This window comes from Ahaetulla prasina, chromosome 1 (assembly GCF_028640845.1).
Source record: "Ahaetulla prasina isolate Xishuangbanna chromosome 1, ASM2864084v1, whole genome shotgun sequence".
In the NCBI taxonomy this organism is placed as follows: domain Eukaryota; kingdom Metazoa; phylum Chordata; class Lepidosauria; order Squamata; family Colubridae; genus Ahaetulla; species Ahaetulla prasina.
Window position 1 is genome coordinate 223,239,046 of NC_080539.1, and position 19,007 is coordinate 223,258,052.

The 19,007-nt window shown below is 36.8% G+C and overlaps 1 protein-coding gene across 1 annotated transcript in view; it reads left to right on the top strand.

Moving 5' to 3' along the window:
* DPP4 (dipeptidyl peptidase 4) overlaps positions 1–19,007 on the top strand; it is a 79,869-nt gene that overhangs the window by 40,793 nt on the left and 20,069 nt on the right. Inside the window, exons 13-21 of the mRNA XM_058191690.1 lie at positions 756–860; positions 1,640–1,707; positions 3,247–3,300; positions 4,270–4,391; positions 5,380–5,427; positions 6,628–6,726; positions 11,342–11,411; positions 16,636–16,830; positions 17,521–17,575. Coding sequence (XP_058047673.1) covers positions 756–860; positions 1,640–1,707; positions 3,247–3,300; positions 4,270–4,391; positions 5,380–5,427; positions 6,628–6,726; positions 11,342–11,411; positions 16,636–16,830; positions 17,521–17,575 — 816 coding nt within the window. The remainder of the gene's footprint in view (positions 1–755; positions 861–1,639; positions 1,708–3,246; positions 3,301–4,269; positions 4,392–5,379; positions 5,428–6,627; positions 6,727–11,341; positions 11,412–16,635; positions 16,831–17,520; positions 17,576–19,007) is intronic.

Here is a 19,007-nt window from a genome sequence, read left to right on the forward strand (position 1 = left end):
AATTTCTTTGCGTAGTACAGTGTACTTTCTGCAGATATAAAAATATTGAACAACTAGGTCTTGTGTCAAAAAAGGCTGAAGATCTCTGATCCAACTCTCCAAGATTTCTGTTGAATGTACGGAATTGCAGAATAGTATTTAATCAATGATATATTCAGTTTACAGAAGAGCTACTGGACAAGCCAGTCTTCTCAGCAGAATAACATAAATAAACATGCTGAATATAAAACAGTTGAACTGAATCTTTTGGTTGAATTTCAGTGGTTGTGAATTTTCAGTATCAGAACTTGAGAAAACAAAATTGGGCAGAGCCAGAATATCAGCTTTTCTTTGCTTCCTTCAAACTATTCATTGTTTTGTAAATATTCAAAAGTCTGTATGTCAACAAGTCATAAATTATGATTTTCTTTTTAATTAATCACCTTCCTTTTCTTGTATTACAAAAACAGCTGAAGAAAATAAAAAGTAAAGAAAAATGAATTGTTAAAGAGCCAAGTAATTGAAATTTGCTAATGTTTCATATTGAAGAGTCCATCTGTAAAAACAGCCAATGCCACAGAAGAAACCTATTGCTTTTGTTTCATTTATTTTGAAAACATTAGGAATAACTTGATCTTTGAGAAATAATTTTTTTTAATCCCTAAAAAAATCTGATAGTCAATGTATTTTTCTGAGAGGTTAAAATTAATAAACCTATGAAATAGAATACTTACTAACCATTACATCTATAAACATGTTATTGTTCTTTTTCACAGTTTCAGCCATCGGAACCTTACTTTGCCCCTGACAAAATTAGCTACTACAAAATTATCAGTGATTCACAAGGATATGAACATATTCACTACACTGATAGCAAAGGCGTAAGTAATGATTATTTGTGTGTGTTTCTTTATATTTGTGCAAGATTGTTCATAAGGAGGGCAAAGAGAGGCAAATGTTGACACCTGTGTGATGTTATCAACTCAGTGCCATGGTTTATGTACTTGCATAAGATATAATGGCAGCATTTTTTGTGATAATGTCATTACATACATATTATCATTTTGGAGTTATCAGAGTTTGCCGCAGACATTGTTGTCAATTTTCGAAAGGACTCTGGCTGAGACATTTTTTTTTTTCTGTTTCTCAGTTACCACACAGATGTGGGGGGGGAGGATAGGTGGTTTGGAATGCTACTCTACGATGTGTTGAGAGAAATAACACAGGCAGAGGCTGGTAGAGCCAAGGTCATCTCAACAAATATTGAGCAAGAAAGGAGTGGAGTGCCTGAAGAGCCTGCCATTTACCCAGTTGGGCAGTGTGACTTGTGGCATTTGGAGGGAGGGAATCATGTACTCTTTTAATTATACTGAACCATGGGAAATATTTAGAGCTGTCCTCATATATACGTTCATATATTATATAACCCTTTATGCAACGCTTGTATATATATATTGTTATATTGTTATGACAAATAAATAAATAAAATAAATAAATAAATAAATAAATAAATAAACAATAAAGAGAATCTTTGAGAAGAGTTCCAGTCTCAAAGTTCTAACTTGGTTGGGATCATTACTCAGAACCATGACAATTGTTTTATGTATGTATCTGTAACATATTTATGGAGATTCATATTTTATCTAATCTTTGTACTTAGAATGTTAAACCTATTACAAGTGGAAAATGGGAAGTAATTGATATAGCTGCTGTAACAAATAACAGCATGTGAGTATCCATTGATAACTTTTGAATTTGTGTGTGGCAAATGCATAAATCATTCCTTTATAAGAGATAGCCTTTTCTGTTTGTCCTGCTTTGGTCTGTTGTATTAAAATTGAGACTGGATGAAAGCTTAGCATAAGAAATTTTGCATGGCAATGTTATGCTCCTTTGTCTTTTATACTGAGTGTGCTGACCTTCCTTTCCTTTCATTTATGTCTTCTTGATAAGCCAAAATCTCATGACTTTTGAGATATATATCTTCTATCCCAATCTCATTAAGGCAAGGTTTTTTTTTACATCCCTCTGAATTCTATGTGACAAGTTAATCATTACTAACTTAAGCTTTAAGATTTCAGTTAAAACCCAAGTGTCACTAATTTTATTTTATTTTTTTAAAATAATTTTTATTAAACAGATTTTTAAAAACAAAAACAAAAAATAAATATTAACACTTTCTTGTTTTCAACAGTTTCGCGTCGGTGATCAATACTTATACATTTTCTCTCTCTTATTCTAATGTATCTTTTATATTTCTAATATATCATATATATATATACATCACTATAATATATTATATTATTCTGATTATTTTATTTACATATATACTTAGATATACATGTGTACCGAATCTCCTTTCCACAATTTTTGTTTCTTCCTATTTGTTCTTATTTTTCTATTCCTAATTTAGCCGTTATTTAATCTTAAGTGTCACTAATTTTAGTTGACCTGGGAGCCTATCTGTCAAAACAATCCATACTGAATGAGTAATATTCTCCAATAGAATGCCACTGAGGTACATTGTCTTCTATCCATGATTATGAAAATACCATTGTCTGCTTTTCTTACGTAGGACCCACTGTTAATACTTTCTCTTTATTAGAATGCAATCAACATTCTGATCTGCATCATCAAATAAGTACAACAAATATCTACAGAACCACACACATATAAAATCTGTAGATGTAATACAAAGCAAGCATAAAGTGCAATAATGTAGCATAAACATTTTACAACCCCCACCCACCCAATTGCATACAAATCTAAACGAAGTCAACAACAGATTGTAGCTATTTAAAAATAAATCCTGGAATTGTTGAATACATTCCTCTGATTTAAAATTTATTATAGCTGCTAAATACCTAATATATTCTGTAAAAGTACTCTACAGGTTCAGTTGAAAAAATTAAAACTCAGAATTAGAGATCTATGCCGGCTATTAAGTAATTGGTACACTTGTTTTGCCTGTATTTAACACATTCATATTGCTGCTCAATGACTCTGAGTGGCTTACAAAATTAAAAATTCACATTATAATAAACCTTCTCCTTTGCCTACTGTTTTCTGTATATTTTCCATTTTTTGTGGTAGCATAATGTCTTTTTCAGTTTAGAGACTCATGTAAAATTGAACTTTATTGCTTAACCATTTAACCTTTTATAGCTACTTCTGTATTATTGTCCTAGGAAATTTTTATTACGATAATCTAAATGATTATCAAGATGTTGTATTAATCCATCAATAACCCATTTGCTTATTTCACAGATACTTTCTTAGTAATGAATTTGAAGGTAGACCAGGAGGAAGAAATCTTTATAAGTAAGATGCTTTTTTTATTATGGTTCTGCTATATAGAGAATACATAGCATATACAGTATCTTTATTTATTTTTCACATTTTTGAATTGCCTATTTCTAGTTTGCTGTAGTGCTTAAAATGCTAGCGTAGAAAGCAGGGGACTGTGAGTTTTAGTCCCAGCTTATGCCTGGAAGCTGGCTGGGTGACTTTGGGACAGTCAGTCTCTTTCATGGTTATTGTTTGGGGAGAAATAGGAAGAAGAAGGAATATTAGATTTGCTTGCTGCCTTGAGTTACTATAGTTATAAACAATAATAAATGTGGAATAAAACATAAAAGTGAAATAAGTAATACTAATAATCCTAATGCAAGGATGATAATAATGATTTCAAAATTCAAAATTAAATTGTGGGAATACAAGTCATAAACTGATGGGCGAAACAAGTATGCTGCTGGTAGAGTAAATTGGACACATTTGTAAATAAATTGAATTGTTTAGATGAGAAAAACCGATGACAGTGCATTTATGGAATGATGAATCCATGGAATGATATTGATTGACAATATTTAGCACTAAAACACTGGAGCCCTTGCTTTACTGCAGGTAAAGTAGACAATTGAAGAAAAAATAAGAGAGATAAATCTGAATTAAATAATTACATGAAGGCAAGCATGTAAGCAGCAAATGTCCATCATACTTCGCAAAGAAAATATCCTCAAAGTAGCAGAGAAAAAGATTGGATATAAAAGTGAATTGTCGAAAAACTTTTAGAATTGAAAATTGTAAACCATGCCATTACCAGCACATAAAACAAAACACGAAGCATTGACGCACACAAATAGAAATTATTCTGGCCATCATAGGGATGCAAAGAAAAAAAAAAAAAACCCTGATGAATGCTTCTGTTGAAATCAAAAGTATTCGTAATGGTGTGCCTTTATGATGTGCAATAGAATACCGATTTCTTCTACCTTTCCCTCATTTTTACAGAGTGGACTTAAAAAGTGACTTGAAAAAAACATGTATCACTTGTGATTCAAAGGAGGACGCATGTCAGTATTTCTCTGTATCCTTCAGCACAGATGCAAGATACTATAAACTGAATTGTTACGGCAAGTATTACAGAATCCCCCCCCCCTCAATTCCTTACAGACATGCAACTCAGTCTTTAAGATCCTAATATTTACATGATGCTTCTTCAATCCATGATTCAAAAACTACTGTTGTTTGGATGGTCATAAGCACAAACATTTTCAGATACTTCAGGGGGATACCTCTCTTCACAGCCTTCACCATTTGGCGTTTTTTTGTAAATTGCATTTTTATTCCTGCTTTTCCTCTTAAGAAGTCAAGGCAGCTGATGCTGTTAAAAATATTAGCCTCAGAGGAACAACTTTGTGATATGGGAGACATGATAGCAGTGTTCCAATATCTCAGGGGCTGCCACAAAGAAGAGGGAGTCAAACTATTCTCCAAAGCACCTGAGGGAAGAACAAGAAGCAATGGGTGGAAACTAATCAAGGAGAGAAGCAACCTAGAACTAAGGAGAAATTTCCTGACAGTTAGAACAATTAATCAGTGGAACAACTTGCCTGCAGAAGTTGTGAATGCTCCAACACTGGAAATTTTTAAGAAAATGTTGGATAACCATTTGTCTGAAATGGTGTAGGGTTTCCTGCCTGGGCAGGGGGTTGGACTAGAAGACCTCCAAGTCTCTTCCAACTCTGTTATTATGAGATCATGAGATATAAATTGGGCTGAGAGAAAGGGATTGACCCAAAGTCACCCTGTGAGTTTCAAGATCAAGGGAAGGTTTGAAGCTAGGTCTCCCTACTTCCAGTTATCACTGGAACTATCATGAGATGGTTTTCATTTACAATTTTCATTTATTTTAAATATATTTATGGATTACATGTTGCATCTGATTAAATAATCTTTTCACTAAATCATTGATCAAATCTGTAAAGCAAGAAAATGCAGACTAAAATGCAAAATGTAAGAACATCTCGGTCAAAACACATTGACAAAGAAACAATAGTAATAACTTCAGTGAAATGTTAGCTTAATTAATTGGATTTTTTAAAACTCTGTGAATAACAGGTCCTGGCCTGCCCTACTTCACCTTGCAAAACAGCAATACAGGCAAAGGTATTTTATTTTAATTTTTTCTTCCTTTAGAACAATGTTAATGCATGTCTATTCTGGGATATTTATGATCTGGGGTTTGTAATATTTTGTCCATACATACCTTGCAGTAAGATCAATTATGCAGAATTAGCTTTATTTTTGATGTGAATGCATGAGATTACACTTTGGTGATGTAATTCAGTGATCTCCCCCAGTCGGGTGCGGTACATGTGATGGACTTCAGTTCCCATCACACCTGAAAGCAATTCAAATTGCTGTTTGGTTGTAAACAATGGGACTTCTAGCCTAACATGTCTGCAGGGCACCAATTTAAGAAAGCTTGATTTGATCTGTCTAATGCACACTATTTAGAAATAGATCCCTGAGGTAGAATGAGATTAAGAAGCTGTAACCATTGTGTTAAAGGGATCAATCTAATATGTCACTATAATTTATATAACTTGATGAGAAAAAGCCGACAAGAGTTTGTGTACAGTATGTGTGTGTGCATGCATATTTGCAAGATCAAATTTCCAATGATACCTGGCATTACGGTACAGACCTGGGACAAGAGACTGTGATTTTTTTTAAAAAAAATCCCTTCTGCATGTAGCAATTTTGACAAGCTGAGATTGTTGCCAGCTGAGCTCATATTTTTTTTGAGCTGGTGCTACTTAGATTCTTGAATGTTACGGCATTGTTGAGAAACACTCCAGTTGGTATGAAAAGAAATATATTTGTGGGAATGAATTTGGATTGTTCTTTCTGTTGATTTAAATGTGTGTCTTTTGCTCTTCTTTTTCCTTCCCTGCTTGTAATTAATGTTTGAAATCAGAGGCTTTTTTTTCATCAATCATCTCCTACGCATGTTTACTAGGAAGTAAGTCCCACTTCCAGATAGGAGGCACAATGGCTTAGTGGTTAAAGATGCTGAGCTCGTTAGCTGGAAAGTTGACAGCCTGGGTTCAAGACCCAAGCTCCCATTACTTGCCCCAGCTCCTGATAACCTAACAATTTGAAAGCCTGCAAATGCAAGCAGATAAGTAGGTACAGCACTTTGGTGGGAAGGTAATGGCATATAGTCATGCCGGCCACATGATCATGGCTCCCTCAGTTAAAGAAACAGAGGAGCACCGCCACCCAGGTAATTTTATTTTTAAAACCAGCTCTCCGTGTTGTTTTAGTTCTTTGACTTATCAAATATATCTGTTTTAATCCTAGCTGTTAAGACCCTAGAAAACAATGATAACTTGAGAAATGCATTGAAAGAAATTCAGATGCCCAGCAAAAGATTGAGAAATATTACCCTGCATGGACAAAGTAAGTTTGCAAACAAAATGTAGTTTTATAACAAAATGAAACAAATCATTTAAAAAAAACCTGAATAAAACAGTGTATTTGCATAATTTTTTGAAATCATAATTTTGAATGACATGAATGTTTTGCAGCTCTTAATTATTATCAGCTGTGCCTTAGAAAAACAATTTCTCCTATGATTCATAACATGAACGGAGCCATTAGGCTTAAAATTTTGTAATATGAAACTTTGTAGATGAAGACTAAGCAGCTTGCTAAGACAGCATTGCTGAAACCAGGGTTATCTTTTTCTTGATACCTCCATGAATTCCTGCTTTCAGTTGGAGGCTATAAGCTTTTTCAGGTGTGCTGATTCAGGATATATGATGTCTGCAGCCTGAGTGCGATTCTGATTATTGTCATGCTGATACTTATCAGTTTCAGTTTGCACTTTGGACTGGGAAGGTCAGTACTGCAAGCAACACACAGGAGTAATGATTACTCTGAAACATTTGGTCTTAATTCAGAAGGGCAGAAAGTGAGGCAGTTGAACGTTGCGCTTACGAAGTTGCCTCATTCACCCATCTCCAAATCTTCCTTCCTTCCTTCCTTCCTTCCTTCCTTCCTTCCTTCCTTCCTTCCTTCCTCCCTTCCTTCCTCCCTCCCTCCCTTTCCTTTTATTTTTTTTACAAATAACTCAATATAGTGTACTTATCGAACACTTTCTCCTGTTCCTATTTCCCCAAGAATCCTGTTATTGTGTTCCTATTTCCCCAAGAATCCTGTTATTGTGAGCTGAGTAAGGCTGAGAGAGAGTGTCTGGTACAGAGTCACCCAGCTGGCTTTTATAGCTAAGGTGGGACATTCTAGTCTCGTGCCTTAACCACTAAACCAATCCTTCCTTCCTTCCCAAAATATTGTTATTCCCTCCTTTTTGTGTCCGCTTCCTTATCCACTCTCTTTTTGTATGGCTCCTACAGCTTGGCTTCCTCTCCCCCACTTCTCTCCCCCACTCCCCACCCCATCTATCTCTTTCTACTGGAATTTGTCCTTGCCATCTCAAACACCATCTTTTTCCAGTCCCACCTAATTCTTCCCAGTCTATTCACTCTCTTAGAGTACCCATACTGCTTTCACAGATCCATGCCTTCAACCATAGCATTTTTCCAGCCACCCCATCTATTGGAAGGGTGCAACTTCTTTGCAGTGTTGTTGTTGCTGTTTTTCTTAACTAAAGAGAATTCCGTTTTTAATTAATAGCTTCTGCTACTAATGAGAAAAAAAAGGTTGAATCTTTCTCCCCCACCATTCACTTTGGAATAATGAGAAAAAGCAACTTCCTTCTTTCCTTTGTTCAAAAAGGAGGCAGCATTTTTTCACCAGCAGGAGAGGCTATGAACCAAAATAATAGTATCATAGCACCCTCTATTGATAAAGTATTTAAAAAACAGAAATACAAACATTCACTCCCCAAAATAAAATATAATTTAGAAATCATTCAAAATAGAAAATTAAAGAGAAAAATTAAAACATCAGTGAATAAAGTATGAAACAAACAGCATTTGGTTCTGACTCTTTTCATGCTGTGTAAAGGACAGGGCAGCCTTCAAGCTGACGGAAGACCTCGAGAGTCTGTTTTTCCTTCCTTCCTTCCTTCCTTCCTTCCTTCCTTCCTTCCTTCCTTCCTTCCTTCCTTCCTTCTTCTTCTTCTTCTTCTCTTCCTTCCTTCCTTCCTTCCTTCCTTCCTTCCTTCCTTCCTTCCTTCCTTCCTTCTTTCTTTCTTTCTTTCTTTCTTTCTTTCTTTCTTTCCTTCTTTCTTTCTTTCTTTCTTTCTTTCTCTTCACCATGCCTTCCAGGTGATAATACAACACAAAACTGATTGTAAGAGAAATTGGCATTTAGAGAAAGCTTACTTGAAATTGTTCTCACCTACTTTTGGCTAATTTTGCAATGTTTTATATGAATGGAAATACAGGTAGCATCAGCCATTCTTTTTAGTGACTGAAGTTACAACATTAAGTGAATTAACATTCACTTAATGCACAGTACAGGATTTAGTGCAGCATCTCTGATAGGTGACCATACAATTCCATTAGAAGACCCTCGAGCGAAGAGAACTAACCATATCCTGTGGTTCTGACCGCTCCAGTGTCAGGAAGGGTTTCATGATGTCTAGTCTTCTGTTCAGTTCTCTGTAGTTCTGTAACCCTTTGTTTTGATCCTGTCCTCTGGGACAAAAGAGAATAAGTTCATTCCCACTTCATATATTTGAACGGTAATTATATTTCTCCATTATCAACTTTTCTGTAAACATACTCAGATCTTTCATTGTTCCAATATAACTTGGTTTCCCAACCCTTTCCCAGCTTGATCACTTTTCTCTAAACTTACTCTAATTTGTTACGATCTTTTTTGTAATTGTGGTGCTCTGAATTGGATACACTATCATAAATATTGACCAAGGCAGAGTGGACTAAAACAATTACTTTCTATGAACTGGACTCTTGTTAATGCACCCCAATAGAGCATTTACTTTTTCATAGATGCATCATACTGTTAGCTTAGGTCAATAAGGATATCCAGATTTTACAGTATACCAAAGCAGCTCCCACCTTATACTTAATGACATACTTTTATATATATATATCCAAATGCAGAACTTTACATTTCTTTACTTTTTATTTCTTTCCCATTATATACATTCATATCACCCTCAAATGTGGCTGGAATCTTTTGAACCTTCTTTTTTCCCCCCACTTAAATATTAACTACTGTTTCCAGCTTTTTACCATCTGCATATTATTTAGGTGTCTTTAAGTGTCTTCTCAACTCACTCATTCATCTAAGTCATTGATAAAACTGTTAAATAGCATAGAATCTAGTGGCACTCCATTCAGTATCTTCCCCTAAGCTGAAGTAGAGCCATTAATGAGCACTTTGAGTGCAGCCACTCAGCCAATTGTGAATAGAATAGAATAGAATAGAATAGAATAGAATAGAATAGAATAGAATAGAATAGAATAGAATTTATTGGCCAAGTGTGATTGGACACACAAGGAATTTGTTTTGGTGCATATGCTCTTCATGTACATAAAAGGGAAAAAAAACCTTCATCAAAGATACAACATTTACAACACAAATGAATTCCTCTACACTAGTAACTTGTAGCCGAGGAGAATATTATGAGGCATTCTGTCAGAAGATTTGCTGAGGTCCAGGTAAACCATATTTACCCATAAGTTTTTTAAAGAGGGAAATAGGGTCAGCGTGACACAACTTGTTTTTCAATAAGCACATGCTGGCTTTTATTAATTGTTGTAGGGATCACACACATGCTGCTTGATAATATGTTCAAAGGCCTTGCCCAATATAGACATCAACAGCTCTGTAGTTTCTTGAGTCCTCCTTCTTTTCCTTTTTAAAGATGGAGATGACATTTGCTATCCTCCAATCTTCTGGGACTTTGCCAGTCCTCCAGAGGTTGGAAGAAATTGCCAAGAACAATTTTGCAATAATCTCAGCTAGTGGTCCTTTGGTACCTTGGGGTATAATCTATCCTGGAAAACTGAAATCATTTAAAGTGACTAAGTTATTACCTCTGCTATTCTGTCCTTGACTATCCTAAGTCACAGTTCCCTCAGTGGTATAACAATGACCTGCTAAGGTTCCTGTTCTTTTCTGAGAAAAGAAAAATGCAACGTAGGACTTTAAAAACTCTGCCTTCTCTGCATCATCCATTACCAATTCATTTTTCATAACAACAGATCCACAATCTCTTTGGCCTTTCTTCTATTTCTAATGTAGCTTTTTGTTGTTTTGGGATCTCCCATTAGCCTCAGCACTTTCTAAGGTCAGCCTTTCTAAATTTGCTTCAACAACCTCTGGAAAATGAAGTACATTATGCCTCTTCCCTAATTCTTCCTGGTTCCAAGATGCAAAAATGAGGCTTACTATGAGGTTAGCAACCTTATTTCACTATGAAGATGCAGCTACACTTGTTCACTATGGGAGTTGAAATTAAGATTCACAGTTGCTGGTTCTGGTGTAAAACTATACCAGAGGTTAATCTGACTATTAAATGTGGTTTTGAATGTTTTTTTTTATGGTCATGTTTTCCCTGGATTTTTAGTTGATGTAATGTTCTAACTTTCAAGATTTCATAAAGCCTTTCCTTTTATTGTAATTAACACAGTCACCAGTTATTGCAGCAATCAATTTTATCTAGCAAAAGTCTGCAGATGGAAGACTTTTTCTATTACTGTAGTGCAAGCTTTGGATCCTGTGTATGCTAAACAAATAATTCCTTCAACACTGTCAAGCTAGTTACTAAATCTGCACTACAATTAATCTTCTCACCGTTCCTATCACCCATCTCCTCCCATTTATGACTGTATGACTGTAACCTTGTTGCTGGTATCCTTACGATTTATACTGACTGTTTCCCTATGACTATCATTAAGTGTTATACCTTATGATTCTTGACAAATGTATCTTTTCTTTTATGTACTCCGAGAGCGTATGCACTCGGACAAATTCCTTGTGTGCCCAATCATACTTGGCCAATAAAAAATTCTATTCTATTCTATTAATGCATATTTCATGATTTTGTTTGCTTTCCTATTTTTCCTCTCTTTTTCAGTATACTGGTATCAGATGATATTGCCTCCTAATTTCGATGAATCAAAAAAGTATCCCTTGCTCATTGATGTGTAAGTCAAAATGCCCTTTTACCTTTATTTATTTATGCTTAATTCACGTTACCAATGATGTTTATATTTATGTATTGTCCGCCTAATGCTTTGTGGATGCTGTACAAAGGTTTAAAAAAGCAAGACAGGTTTAGCAAAACTGGTTTACTCCGGCCTCAGTTCTGAATGCTGCAGATTGCTCCCCTGAGAAGCAGTTTGGATGCAGACAGTTCAGGGAGATGCAAGTCATCGTTCAGTAGGCTGATGGCCCATTTCTTTCACCCAGAAGGCATTGCTGCTAATAAATTACTGTTGAGGAAGAGGAGGAACTTATTGGCATCTGGTTTCATATTCTCTCTGAGGGCTGTGATGCAGTCATCAGATAAATACAAACAATGTCTTTGCACTAGTAAGATTAGAAGAAAAAGAGCAGCCAGGACAACAACAAAAAGATTTCTAACAAATTTCATTGACAAGCATTTAAGATTTTAACGTGCTTCAAGACTTATTGCCTTTACTAAAAGAGTTTGATTTGGCTGTTGCTCTGCAAATTATCATAGTGACAATTAATTTATGATATAGAAAAGCATTGTGGTTCTGAAATAGGGTTATCAGATATAGGGTATAAAAAGCCAAACCATTGTTATAGGGCAGCAAAGAGTTTTCTGAGTTTCACTGGTGCCATCTAGTGGTTGTTCAGAAACTGCAGTGATCATTAAGAGTGCCCTGTTCTGAATAAGTCACAGTGATGATGTTAAGAGACAAACCTCACTCTTACACATATATGTCTCAGAAACAAATGCATAAGCCTTAGTAATTGCATCATGCCACATATTTTGATAATCGCTCAAAAAGTCTTACGCTCATTGCCTTCAAATATTCCCAGCTGTTCCAACCAATGAGATACAGAAAGTCCTCACTTAATGAACATAACCGAGTCTGGAATTTCCATTATCAGTTGTTGCAGTCATTAAGCAGGACACCATGTGACTTGACTTAATTTTATGACTGTTTTTATGGCAATCATAAAGTGAATCGTCATTAAGCGAATCATGTGGTCATTAAGCAAATCCATTGTCCCAAATGGGCTTAAATCTTGACATGTAGTTAAATAAATTGGTAAACTCTAGGTCAGGACTACTGTACAGTTTGCAGTTAAATAAAAACAATGGCCAAAGGATAGCTACCATTAGAAAAATATGGCTTAGACAATTGTACCATACACATACATTTTTACTGAACCCGACCCTGCAAATATAATATAGAAATAAACAAAGAAGGCACATTTCCTGGATCCTGAACATATGCTGTTGATGCGATTCCTCCCTCACACTCCTCTGCACATATTAAAGGATTTGCATTAATTAGCTTCTTCCTGTAATCTGCAAATTATAGAAATTTGCTTTTTATAGTAAATAAAATGCAAATATTCTATATTTGATGAAAATTGGTTGTGCAAGGAATGTAGCATACAATAGTTACAAGCATTTAGTTTCTCTTTGTCCTATTAATTCATATTTTAAACATAATATATAATAATCATTGGAATTATTAATCATTTCACTAATTAAAATTTCAGTGAGCAATAATCAAAGGCTTATTAAAACTCTGAACAGCAAAAGTGGACCTTGGTACACTGTTTACATTTATTGAAGATTAGCATTTGGATTTTAGGATAGCATGCAGGGGGACGTGAACATGACCATGATTCGTAGATTATCTGTTTTGAATTATGTACATTCTTCAGATGATACATAATTAGCCTTCAGATCTATTGCGAGAGGAAAAAACCAGACCCTTCCATTTTTCACTTGATCACTTTATTAAAAAGTAGGGCAGTGAAAAACATTGAAAGAGGAGTTTGCACTTTTTGTTAACAATAGTAAAGTAGGCATCCTCAAAGCATTAAAGCAGCTGCATCTTTTCAGAAGTACAATTGCCTTGAAGGCTGACCACAGTGTTTGTACGTGAACTGTATATGCAGGTACAGATTCTTTGTCGCATTACCCAGAGTATGCACAGTACCAAGGACAGGCTTTGAAACAACCATGCAAGCCTTCCGTAGGATGCAGCTCAGGGCTGAAATCTAAAATTTTTTGCTGCCTGTTCTGTGGGTGTGGCTTGGTGGGTGGGTGTGTCCTGTGACTGAGTGGGTGTGGCCAACTCAATGTCCCTCACAGCCATGCCCACTCAGTCACAACCCCCCCCACACACCAAGCCACACCCACAGAACCCAGTAGGAAAATTTTTTAAATTTCTATTCTGCCTTTTCCCTTTTTGCGAGATGCCTGCAGCTGCAGCCTCTCCGCCCACTTGCCACCCACTCGCCACCTGTTCTCCCTTCACGTTGGGTCGGGGGCCGGGGCCCAGGGATGTGCCCGAGGCCCCGGAGCCACCACCTGCCTCAATGGGGTCGGGAAATGCAGCATTCCCCAACTCTGGCCTTTCACCAGAGCTGCCGCCCACTCACCACCCACTCACCACCTGCTGGGCCTTCGCCTTTGGTCAGGAGCTGGGGCCCAGGGACGCCCCATTCCCTGAGGCCCCGAGTCGCCACCTGCTCGCCGCCTGCCTCAACCGGGTCGGGGAATGCACCATTCCCCGACACCAGCCTTGTCCCAGAGCCACTGCCCGCTCTTCCTTCGCCACGCGGCATATATTTACTTTCCTCCAGCGGCTGGCTACCAGGAAAGGCAAGCGTCCAAAAGTTACCAGAGTTGCTCTCCTTGAATATGCCGCCTTGTTCTATGGGCCGGCTGCGCAAGCGCACACCCAACCTGCTGCTGATAAATAAATGAAATAAACGGTGTGCACTTGCGCAGCCAGTGCATGGAACAAGCAGCAATGGCGGTGGCATATTCAAGGAGAGTGACTCCAGTAACTTTTGGACGCTTGCCTTTCCTGGCAGCCAGCCGCTGGAGGAAAGTAAGTATACGTCGTGTGGTGAAGGAAGTGCAGGTGGCGGCTCCGGAGCAAGACTGGTGTCGGGGAATGGTGCATTCCCTGACCCAGTTGAGGCAGGCGGCAAGCAGGTGGTGGCTTCGGGGTCTCAGGGGAATGAGGCAACCCTGGGCCCTGGGCCCTGACCAAAGGCGAAGGGTGAACAGGCGGCGAGCGGGCAGCAGCTCCGGGGAAAGGCTGGAGTCAGGAATGGTGCATTCCCTGACCCGGTTGGGGCAGGCGGAGGCTCCGCGGCCTCTGGGAATGGGCCCCGGCCCCTGACCGAAGGGCGAGCAGGTGGCAAGCTGCCTTCCAGGTGTCCCGGTGTCCAGCTTGCGAAGGCTGGACTGTGGGCCATGGACTGGTTCGGGGGCATGGCCAGCCAGCAATTGCTACCGAATCGGCGAACCAGACTCAATCTCCGCTACCTACTCGCCCGATCCGGTCTGATCCGGTAGCATTTCACCCCTGATGCAGCTGCTTTAATATATTGAAAAGGATACTATGCCTCCTCATTCTGAACAAGCGTGCCTACCGTCCCTGTCCTAATATTCCTTTTTACTCTTACTCTTTTCATGTATTCAAATTGTGTTTATACTTTTACCTGTTATCTTATATTTGCTTGACAAAATAAAGAAAGAAAGAAAGAAAGAAAGAAAGAAAGAAAGAAAGAAAGAGAGAGAGAAAGAAAGAAAGAAAGAAAGAAATCTGAGCCACATAGCTGCCATTTTGCACCTGATCAACCTCTATGTCTGGCATCAACAAAGGGATTTCCATTTGGGGAGATATAATTGGGCAACTAATTAAGAGTGTTTGTTCTTCATATATTCCAGAAATGTTAATATCATCAGATAAGACTATTCAATGAGGAAACGAGCAAGCGACTGTGTGGCCCATGACTATAAGTGCTGTAGGAACCCCAGTCGCTATAGGCAAAAGCAATACTCTCATGCAGCAGCTCAAAACCCACTAATTATGTTTGCTGGGCTTTGAGGCAAGACCTGATCGGTATTTGAATGTTCTGGATAAGGCAGTAATCCGTTAGCAAATGTCACAATGTCAAACAATATTTGGAAAATGAATAATTGAGGATCCATAATGCATTCCATTATGGAAAAAAAGCAAAAAGGTGTTTAGCCCAATTTCATCTTTCATAATCCGAGATACTAAATATTCGTTAGCAGGGTTTATAAGATTATAAACTCTGATGAACAACTACAAAGAGTGATGAGGACAAATTGGGAAAAAGATCTTAATATGGAAATACCAGAGTCAGATTGGAATGTGAATTGGAATAGTAGAATTATGAGAACCTTATCTATAAGGATTAAGGAGCATAATTATAAAGTTGTTTGGAAATGGTATTTGACTCCAGTAAGATTGTCACAAATGGATAAAAAAATTAGTAAAAAATGTTGGAGATGTGAGATGGAATTGGGGACTTATGAACATATGTGGTATAAATGTGATAAGGTTAAAAAGTTTTGGCAACAATTGGAGAAAATGATATTTGAAATGATGGGGAAAGTAATAACATTGAGAGTGGAAACTATATTATTGTTGGTAATTAAGGAAATAGAATTAACAAAATATGAAAAAGAATTGATTAGAATTATGATTATAATAGGTAGAATTATAATAGCTAGATATTGGAAACTAGATGTGATTTTTAGAATAGAAGAGTGGAATTCTGAAATGTGGAAATTAGCTTTAAATGATAAAATGACATGTGATATTAAAATTAGAAGTGGTGTGTATAAAGAAGATATTTTCTGGAAGACTTGGAAACCATTTGTGGACTATGCGCTTGGAACATTGGACGCTTCGGTACCTGTACCTCGAGAACGTGGATTTTGGCAATCATGAGGATATATCCAAAGACCCAAATTTTCCTTTTTTTTTTTAATGTATCGCACAAGGGTGGAAAATGTATTTTCTTTTTTTGTTTGTAACGTTAAAAATTTATAAAATTTATTAAAAAAAAAAAAAAGGCAAAAAGGTGTGAGACATCAAGACATTCCTGCAATGAAGGAAGAACAAAATGCTTACAGCTTAAGCTCAGTTTTCCCTTATTTGCACGAAGGCTCAAATAATAAGAAAATACAAAATTCAGCATACCATTAGGATACGTTTCATGGGCCTGAATCTCAGTTCTCTTGTTACAGTGTTTGTGGCAAACTCAGATAAAGAGCAGGCTTCTTGACATTTTCTGTTCCAGCCAAATTCCCTGTTTATGTAAGAATTTGGAAAGTGCAGAACAAATAGAACACGGCATGGATCAAGTCAACCAACTTTCTTTCCACAGGTATGCAGGGCCTGGTAGTCAGAAAGCAGATGCTATCTTCCGGATCAACTGGTCTACGTATCTGGCAAGCTCCGAAGGGATTATTGTGGCTAGCTTCGATGGTAGAGGAAGCGGCTTTCAAGGAGATAAAATTTTGCATGCAATATACCGAAGACTGGGAACCTATGAAGTTGAAGATCAGATCTCAGCAGCCAAGTATGTTTGTGCCTTGTTGCTTTAGTTAGGATAGTTAACATCTTAACTGGATTAACTGGAAACTGAATGTTTCTTCTTCTTGCAGAATTTTGTAGGCTTGGTTTTCTTTGTTTCTCATTTTTTCTGTTTACTAACTTTTATCATCCTCTCCTTATATTAATATAAATTTTGGGTGTGGTTTTTTTTTTTTTTAATCCAAATTTACAGTATTTTTTTTAATCTAATACACAGTTTTTGCAAACAGTTGTCATATAACATAGTTAATTACTGTATTTGCATGATATAAACATTTTGTGCAGGCCTTTCCTTAATGCTCCTACTTTTTTGATTGATGAATTGGACTGTAACTTTCAGAGAAACGAATTTAGATGGGTAGTTGTGTTAAGATTCATATATTAGTTTGAAAATGAAAATTTGATTAACACAAATGCACTAATTTCTCTTCTATTTCTAACCCAAGTAGCCTTCTTTCTACTTCGTTTGTTCCTAACTGATAAACCAATTATTTTAAAAAAAGTGGAATAGAAAAAAAAACTTGTTTGCAAATAAGTACTGAATATTAATATTTATGTATTACATTTTAATACGCCTATTCTCCAAGGAGCAAGGCGGGCGAGGGGAAAGGAAGTGTTGCAAAGAAGAATAAGATAAGACTTTTCTGAATATGTGCACTTTTCTGTTATTAATTAGGCTATTTTCTGAAATGAGCTTTGTTGATAAGGACAGAATGGCTATTTGGGGCTGGGTAAGTATTAAAGTATTAATTATTTTGTTCAGATTTAAATATTCTGCTGCTAATAAGAAGAGGCTTTTCACTTGAATACACATTATGAGATGTTGCTGTTTGTGGAGACACAGGAGATGTTCTTTATAAGATACTCCTCTATATTTTAGTTGGGCCTTTTTCTAAGTAGAGAAATGTTTCCATTCAAAACCTGAATTATTGCTTCCATTTATGGTGTCTCCCCCATCTTTATGACATCTGATGGTCTATTCAGACGCATAGAAACTGGAACAGCCTTGATCCAGCGAGACTCTTTTTCTACATACTCACATTCTCTAGTGGCCACGATAACTATGTGGCTGGGTTCATACCTTGCAATAAGCCATGAGTTGCTTATTCAGAGTTTATTGAATAAACCATAGTTAGATAGGTTCATACACTACATTAAGCCATAAAGCATAGTGTGCAAACTTTAATTGCTTGTTCATATAACATGATAAGTGAAAATCAAGCAAACTGCATTGTGTTTTACACTGAATCTATCTGTGACTTTAGTCTGTCACACTGTACTCTTCTGTGTTTTTAGTGTAGGTTGGTTTCTATATAAGGTTGCAGGAAATTTATTATTTATTGTTTTATTATTATTTATTTGTCAAGCATATATAAGATAACAGGTAAAAGTATAAACATAATTTGAATACATGAAAAGAGTAAATAAAAAGGAATATTAGGACAGGGAAGGTAGGCGTGCTGGTGCACTTATGCACGCCCCTTACAGACCTCTTAGGAATGGGGTGAGGTCAACAGTAGACAGTTTTTGGTTAAAGCTTTGGGGGTTTGGGGAAGAAACCAGAGTCAGGTAGTGCATTCCAGGCATTGACCACTCTGTTACTGAAGTCATATTTTTTGCAATCAAGATTGTAGCGGTTTACCTTGAGTTTGTATCTATTATTTGCTCGTGTATTGTGGTTGAAGCTCAAGTAGTCATTGACAGGTAGGACATTGTAGCAGATAATTTTATGTACTACACTTAGGTCAGACCTAAGTCGGCATAGTTCTAAGTTGTCTAAGCCCAAAATTTGGAGTCTGGTGGCATAAGGTATTTTATTGCAGGTAGAGGAATGGAGGACTCTTCTCGTAAAATATCTCTAGACTCTCTCAATTGTATTTATGTTCGATATGCAATGAGGGTTCCAGAAAGATGAACTGTATTCGAGAATTGGTCTAGCAAATGTTTTGTATGCTCTAGTTAGTAGTACAATATTACCAGAGAAGAAGCTATGCAATATTAGGTTAGCAACTCTTAATGCCTTTTTGGCAATTAAGTGGGCTCTTGCACTTAGATCTTTAGAAATGAGTACTCCAAGGTCCTTGACAGAGTGAGGGTCATCTACAAGGTTTGGTTGTATTTTAAATCGATTGGGTCAACTTTCCACTTAAAAGTCTATTCTCA